The following is an 8,124-nucleotide window of genomic DNA, read 5'->3' as shown; positions in this document are numbered from 1 at the left end:
CAATCAGCTACCATGTCCCTCTACCAAGTTTGGACTTCATACACCAAAGTGTTGCTGAGATGTGAGCTCACTTTCTTTATTACAGCGCCCCCTATAGAGGCCAAATGATGCCAATTTCCTACTGTGTCCTCACAATCAGATACGAAGTCCCTGTACCCAGTTTGGACTTCATACATTAAAGCGTCTCCGAGATGTTAGCCCACTTCCTGTTTTGCTTCATCGCCATATTTGATTGGCTGTCATGGGCCAATAAAGTGGAATTTGAAAAATCTGACAAGTATTTTTTGTGCGGCTCGGTCTGAAGATCAAGCTTTCCGTAGAGTTTGGGCTAAATCCAATATGGCGGAGGTCCAATATGGCAGAAAGTGATGGGATAGGGGTCGATGAACTCGGGATGGTCCAAGGATTCAGATGCTACCTCAATTGTGAAAATCAGACAAAAGAGTCAAGGATCATGCGCATGAACGCATGTCCAGCATTGAACTGGTGGTGGCGCTAGAGTGTTCAATGTATATGCATAAAAATTGTGTGTGAGTGATTGGGACAGTGTCCTGACTAACGGTATCGAGTTTTGTTATGTTTACTCAAAGTACCACGGAGATGTTAGTCCACTTCCTGTTTGGCGGCTTCATCGCCATATTTGATTGGCTGTCACGGGCAAACAAAAATGAAATTGAAAAATCTGACAACTATCTTTTGTGCGGCTCGGGCAGAAGATCATATCCGCCAAGTTTCGTAAAAATCGGATGAAATTTCTGACCGCTGAAACTTTTCGTAGAGTTTGGACAAAATCCAATATGGCGGAGGTCCAACATGGCGGAAAGTGATGTAATAGGGGTCATTGAACTCGGGTCGGTCCAGGGATTCCAACGGTGCCTGATATGTGAAAGTCGGACGCACCGTTCAATGGTCACATGCGTGAATGCAATCCAGGTTCGACCCATTGGTGGTTGCTAGAGTGTTGCGCATAGAGTTCTGTAAATTGGTGAAAGTGATCATGGGACGGTTCTGAATCAGTGCGCCGAATTTCATAACTTTAGACCAAGCGGTTCTATTTTCGGCTAAATTTTTACCCGTTGGTGGCGCTAGACGGCTGGGTTTAGAGATCTGTAAATGAGCGTGAGTGGTCAGTGGAGTGTCCTGAAACTTTCTGCTAAATTTCAGCACTTTTTAGCCATGCGTTCTATGGGCTGCCATAGACTCCAATGGCGGAAGTATAATAGGAAAAGCTAGTAACTCAATGGGTGCCTTCGCAGCTTCGTTGCTAGGCCCCCAATAATAGGAAAAGCTAGTAACTCAATGGGTGCCTTCGCAGCTTCACTGCTAAGCCCCCAATTAACAGAGCCCTATTTTAGAGGTATGATTCATGAGACCAGTCTAAATCTGAACACAAGTCTTCACATGAACGTCCAAGGCCTTGGTCTCTTCTTTGTCAGATATTGTCTAGTGCTAAAAGTGTCAATCCAAAGTCTCTGAACTTTTTGTTTTTTTATTTTCATTTAATGATCAATACACATACACAGGGCTAAAACACTGGGATCATAATACAAACCTACTTGCAATTAATAATCTAGCAAAAAAGAAACAGATTTTCCCACTGCTGGCTACTGCATCTGTGTGATCCCGATCCTGAAATTAGCTTGACTCTAAAAATAAAGTCACTCAAAAGGTGGAATAGCATTATAACATTAATAGGATGCATAGCTTTGTGTAGAAAATCACCACCGCTAAGACAAACAGGATAGTTGTTTTGGCTAAAACAGCTATCAAGCTAATTCAGCAGTGCATTGTTGTTCTTTAGCTTATTTCACATACTATGTGGTATTTTCTATCACAGGGAACATCATTCCAGAGGGGTCCGTGTAACGCTTTGCAGTGCTTTGTTCTATTTGTTCCATCCATCTGGTCCAAATAAAAAATGTGTTCGATAATCCAATTTTCAATTTGTTTTAACTGGTCAGCAAATAGATAATTGCTGCTATTTTCTAAATGTGTCATTAGTCACGCAAGATAAAGAAAACAGAAACTGGATTGGAAACAAAAGTAAAATTCAGTTAATATTGGATTTTGGCCCCTTTTTTTACTGTTTTTGTTGGGCTGAACCACGCGTAGGGGTGGGTGACCTGATAGATATTGGCGCGCGATGTTGGTGATCACATTTTATCAGCGGATGTAGAGCATAGACTGTAAAAAATAGATGTAGAGATGGAGGGCTATCAAACACAGTTCCGCTTGCATCAAGGTGCCAAGCGATTGATAATGTCAGCTCGAGATCAGAACTTCAGATGCAGAGGGAGACATTGCTGCGTCCTGACACTTATGAGTAGGCCTACGTGAGCCCCAGTAGCCTACAGGCCAATGTAGGCTATTTGCTGTTGAAATTAATAAATGGATAAACGGATAAATTAGGCTCACCGTTGTGTCTTCGTTTAGCCTAATGAAACCTAGTCTAGCGTAAAGCGTTAAATAAGCAAAAATACCATGTCAAACAGTGCTCGGGGTAGCCTGTATAGTCCGGTATAGCCAAGACTGACGTCGATGGCAAAGCATTCTGCTTTGGGGAATTATTTGCTATGGCCATGGTATTCAAATATAGGCTACTGTAGATATGTTCAACATAGGCTTATGTTTAACGTGCCTTCTCCCAAAAAGTTTGTCATTCATCTCTAAAGTAATGAGTCAAAATCACAAACAACTTCAGGCGGCGCTCCCTTCCACCATCTAGCCTGGCCCAGCTAGATGCTGTTCTCCCCCCGGCCTGGGCCAGGCTAGATGGTGTTCTCCCCCCGGTGTTCGTGGTTCAGTCCAACCACAAGGGCAAAAAAGGAAAATTAGAAAATTGACGCATCATTTCAATTTTTAACTTCTGAACAGAAAACCGTAACTGTGCTCAATTGAAAATCAAAATAAGCAACAATAACCCATTTACTGTGCCGTCCTAAAGAATGGATAACGGATTTTTAAGCCTATTTTTATATTTTTTCATGTGAATTCTGCAAATAGAACATAGCACTGCAAAGCGTTACACGGACCCAGAGGCCTGTGGCTGTATAGAACATACTACAGTCCTCATTATTGTCATGATCATTGGGCTCTCCTGGTTTCCATTTTGTGTAGGTCAGGGTGCTGTCATCTGTGTCCAGGAAGATCCCTTCAGTCTTCCTGTCTGTTGTTCTTATCCACCCCATTGGTGCCTCTAACACTTTTAGCATCTTCACAAGAACGTTGTTCTCCTCTTCATTTTTAGGCAACACAAGATCACTTCCAGCATCTCTGCAGAATCTCAGACCAGCATCAAAATCGTCTTGCAACCCCTCGGTCACGTAATACTTCGGTCCAACTCTCCTGATAATGTGGAAGCCCATGGCTGTGAACAACAAAGAATAGCCTACTTAGCATCCCAGAAAAGACAGAAGAAGATAAGATATGTGGATATTTAGAAAAGGTCTGACATTTACCTTTTTCTATAAGAGATAATCTGGATTTCATAGTCTGAAATTCTGTCCGTAAGGACTTTGGCAAAGCATCAGCAGCTCCTAATGTAAAAATGCAGACAGTTGATCAAGTATTAATCAGATACTTGCAAATACATATAAATACACACAGACACATCACACACACACGCACACACACAAGCTCTGGTTCCGCTCTTTCATGTGACATCTGTGATTTATGTGAGATAAGTAGGCTACTCCGTGAGCAATTCAACAGGGAATAATGGATGTGAATTTGGACACATATTATTATGACCGCCGCGCAGCGAAGCGGCGGTCATATAGGTTTAGTCAGATTTTTTTTGTTTTGTTTTTTTTTTGTTTTTTTTTGTTTTTTTCTTTTTCGCATGCCCAAATTTCCGTCAATGATTTCCGAGACACTGAAAGACCGGGGTACACGAAACTTGGTGGACATGTAACCCCACATGGATAGCATGGAACCATCGTTTTTCGTTTTGATCTGTAGCCCCCCCGCTGAATTGGACCCCCCGAAAGGAGGGTAGGGCAGACACAGTTTTCTGTGAATATCTCGAAAACCGTAGGGTTTAGGAGGACCATTTTTTTTTTGTATGTTGATCTCAAGGGGCCATGTCAACCCATTCCATAACCACTCATTTCATGTATAGCGCCACCTAGTTAAACACAAAAAAGTAAAAATGAGGTTGTGTAATTGAAGGTATCTGTGACCTAACATAGTCAAAACTGCACGAAATTGGAAGTGTAGGATCATTATGACACCCTCTGTATGCACGCCAAGTTTCGTGGAATTCCGTTCATGGGGGGCCACACAATAAATTAATTTATGTTACTATACACCAACTGGCCTGTAGGTGGCCGGAGACAGTTTTCTGTGAATATCTCGAGAACCGTAGGGCCTAGGAGGTCCACCTTTTTTATGTATGTTGGTCTTAAGGGGGCATGTCAACCCATCCCATTACCACTTATTTCATGTATAGCGCCACCTAGTTAAAAATTAAAAAGCAAAAAATTAGGTGTTTTCATCTCAATATCTCTGGCTGACAAGGTCAAAACTGCACGAAATTAAAAGTGTAGGATCATTATGACACCCTCTGAATGCATGCCAAGTTTTGTGTACTTTCGTTCATGGGGGGCCTTACAATAAAATAATTTATGTGTACATTTAGTGACGTACACCAACAAGGATTCCCGGGACACTGAAAGACCGGGGTACACAAAACTTGGTGGGCATGTACCCCCACATGGATAGCATGGAACCGTCATTTTTCGTTTTCATCTGCAGCCCCCCCGCTGGACTGGACCCCCCGAAAGGAGGGTAGGGCAGACACAGTTCTCTGTGAATCTTTTATGGTATGTTGGTCTCAAGGGCCCACATCAACCTGGCTCATAATCACTCATTTGTGATTTGCCCCCCCCCCGGTAAAAAATGAAAATCAGTAGGATTAAAAGAAAGCCAAAATAAATATTCATCATCATCATCATCATCATCATTATGGCTGCATTTTCAGTATTGGCGAGAAGTAGTCGTTTGTCCACTAGATGGCGCATCGTTGCAGTGAGACGTAATTTTGTTGGAAGTTAAAAGTGGGTTGGAAAAAACAATGGACGCTTCATACAAGGACTGTAATTTACCGCAGCGAACATCTAATAAGGATAGGACGATGTTCACATGAAGTGTAATTCCCATTTATTCTTGAAGCCGAAATAAATCTGAGGATGTTTATCGGACATGCTTGGTTTGTACTGCAGGTACGTTAATCTTGTAATATCAATAAGGACCTAGGTAATGTTACCGTTAGCGTTGGTTGAGTGATGGAGGCATTTGATTTATTGCATTTGTAGAAAACTATAAATGCGGTTATACCAAGCAAATGTATAGCAGCACTGTTTGTATCTTTCGACTGTCATTTATTGCACGTGCTACAAAATCATTCTGTGCAATGGAAGATTTACCAACGTTACACCGGTCTGATACAGTTTTGCCTATACATGCGTGAGACTGAGACGCCTGTTTATTTTGTTTTAAGTGCGTGCAGGGTGTGAGAGGGGAATCGATGTGCTTTGATTACAGCTTGGTAATTGTAGTCTGTGAAATTAAAAAGCACGTGTGTGTGAAGTATCCAAACAATGACACCTTCATTTCATTATGGCTGCTTTAGCAAAACACCTTAAGCTACTGTGTAGTGGGTCCCATCTAGAAGTGGCTACTTCATTCGCGCTTTCCTTGACTCATGGAGCTGCGTGAATGTTATTACAACTTTTCGCCAAGATATGACAGTTTAAGTCCGCTTGATACTGTAAGGCGTAAGCCATTGGTTTCCAAAGGAGATTTTATTTGTGTCGCCAGCATAGCCTATTGACAATTTATGTTGTAAATAGGCCTACCTTATAATCCTACCTGTAGCTTAGGGAAGCTAACAGCTTTCTATTAGGATCTAGTTTGTTAGTTACCGTTTTGTCATAACTCCCTGATGCATTTTTGCATTTAGAATAGCCAGAGCGTGTATATCTCAATCGGAATATCGGGTGCCTATGGACTAGGCTGGGTGAACCCAGCCTGATCTGCCCGCTATTTATTTTTTGATTTCTTAAAAGATTGAGCTTGGTCTGGTGAAAGCCAGACTAGCCATGGACCTCAGTTAAACAATGCAAGGGAACATGAATCAGCCTATATTTGCACTAACAATAACGGACAAAAGCTCTTCAACTTTGGCCCGTTAAAATGTGTATGAACAGTCTAGCGACGCATTTCATCAAGGCCCATTTGGACATGTCAGTTATTTGCACCACTGGTTAGATGTAAAACAGCATTTCGTTTCAGACTAGGCTACTGTTACTTAATTTGTGCATTAACAATAACGTTTCAGACTACTGTTACTTAATTTGTGCATTGACAATAAAGTATTACATGAACTAAAGATGACTAAAATCTTATGTAAGAAGAAGAAACATTCACAAAAAATCCATCCATCCAAAAATGACCTTTGTTTTTGATAGCTGTTGAAAACGGCATGGAACTGACAGAGATGTTTTTGTTTAAAAATACATAAAAAATTTTTAAAAAAATTAAATAAATAACATTATGCTGATACCTTTTGCTTTTCCCAAATACAATGTAGCCTACAGGTGTAAGTGACCTTTCATCAATCCAGTTGCAATGGATGAACTGTGATGAACTGCCCTACTTGTGATTGTTTAGAGATTTTAAAGGTTTTATAACAATTCTACATCTTCTTTGGCTATTCTACAATCTATTCACCTTTTCAGCACCAGTAGGGTACTTTCTGTGCAGCCGCACACACACACTCAGGCATGCCAAACAAGCATACACAAAAGTTTCAAGAGTGGGGGATGGAGTAAAATATGGAGACAAATTGAAGTGTGATTTATTTTCGCGGAACGGATGTACAGGACTGAGCGGCGGTCATATTTTGTACCGCTATGCGGTACATCTAGTTACTACATATTTTTAGGGGGGCTTTTTTTATCATCTTAGGGTGGCTTCAGCCCCCCCCCCCCCCAAATGTGCACATCAATGTGACTCTTCTTACCTGGCATCCCAACTTCCCCCTTCTGCCCCATAGGACCAGCTGGCCCAGCAGGACCCATCTTACCCGGAGGTCCTGGGACTGGCAGCCCTGCAGGTAGAATCATGAAGCACATCACACTCACACATTACTTCCAGGTAGCTCACCTGTGCATCAGAAGGCTAATTAGTCTTTAAGAAATAGTCTCAGACTCTTTAGGTTAAACAGACAAATGAGGATCAAATGATCCTGCACTACACTACAAACATTCACATACTTAACTACCTGGTGATTCACTAACACACCCACAAACAGACACGCTGAGACAAACCTGGGTCTCCTCTGTCCCCCTTGGGTCCTGAAACTCCTTCTCTCCCATCTTTTCCATCCCTGCCATCTCTGCCTGGGAGCCCATTGTGTCCAGGGTTGCCAGGGACACCAGCCGAGGCCAAGCAACTGGGCGGAACCTCAGTCTGTGCTCCACCAATCAGACAGAGCAGAAGCGCAAAGCAAAGCGCAGTGAGGGGAAGAGTGGACAGAGCCATGGCGGTGTTCTCCCTGGAAAAGACAGCGTGACACTGAGCAGCACCTGAACCAGTCAAGCATTTATACAGATCCTCAAAACATCAATCATTTCAGGATGGAATCACAAACACAATCAAACAATAAAAAACAGAACTGATTTTCTGGAAGGAAATGGAACCAACCTCCTGTAAGGAAATGGAAAAGTACATTAAATCTGGGCTTGCATAACAGACGGTTTGGGCTTCATGAGAAAGAAAAACTTGCTAACACATCAACTTTTTAAATTCAGTAGGCCTATGGCCTTTAATTGTTCTCCTAATATAGATTTTGCTTTGCTTTGCTCCCATCTGATTTTCCAGGAACTCATGACAATTGACTGAAATTATGGAACATAAGTGCACTACACTGACCTGACACACACACACTCTCTCATGCTCTCACGCACTTACAGTGCATGTGGGTGAAATAATAACAACAAAACAAACCTGATCCCTCTTCAAAAGGAAAGGCTGTCACTAATCCTCAGTCCAGGCATACTTTTAGCAGTTAGGACCTCTGAGTCTGGCAGTGAGTTCACAACAAAGTCTGGGGTGGCCAGT

The 8,124-nt window shown here is 42.1% G+C and overlaps 1 protein-coding gene across 1 annotated transcript; it reads right to left on the bottom strand.

Annotated features, from left to right (window-relative positions):
* Positions 1-1,504: 1,504 nt before the first annotated feature.
* Positions 1,505-7,587, bottom strand: LOC121695737 (mannose-binding protein A-like). Its single transcript, XM_042076833.1, has 5 exons — positions 7,332-7,587; positions 7,025-7,111; positions 3,459-3,536; positions 3,033-3,367; positions 1,505-1,848 (listed from the first exon to the last, which is right to left on the bottom strand). Exons 1-5 carry the CDS (start codon positions 7,543-7,545, stop codon positions 1,798-1,800), a joined length of 765 nt encoding a protein of 254 aa, XP_041932767.1. The 5' UTR covers positions 7,546-7,587; the 3' UTR covers positions 1,505-1,797.
* Positions 7,588-8,124: the final 537 nt, after the last annotated feature.

This window comes from Alosa sapidissima, chromosome 21 (genome assembly GCF_018492685.1).
Source record: "Alosa sapidissima isolate fAloSap1 chromosome 21, fAloSap1.pri, whole genome shotgun sequence".
Classification (NCBI taxonomy): domain Eukaryota; kingdom Metazoa; phylum Chordata; class Actinopteri; order Clupeiformes; family Clupeidae; genus Alosa; species Alosa sapidissima.
The sequence above is the reverse complement of the archived record's forward strand: the minus strand, read 5'-3'. Positions and strand labels throughout refer to the sequence as shown.

Coding starts and splice junctions, on each gene's coding strand:
- LOC121695737 (XM_042076833.1), bottom strand. CDS start 7,545: ATGGCTCTGTCCACTCTTCCCCTCACTGCGCTTTGCTTTGCGCTTCTG. Junction 3,537..7,024: donor GGGGGAAGTTGGGATGCCAG/GTAAGAAGAGTC, acceptor TTTTTACATTAG/GAGCTGCTGATGCTTTGCCA. Junction 1,849..3,032: donor ATACAGCCACAGGCCTCTGG/GTCCGTGTAACG, acceptor GGACCCCTCTGG/AATGATGTTCCCTGTGATAG.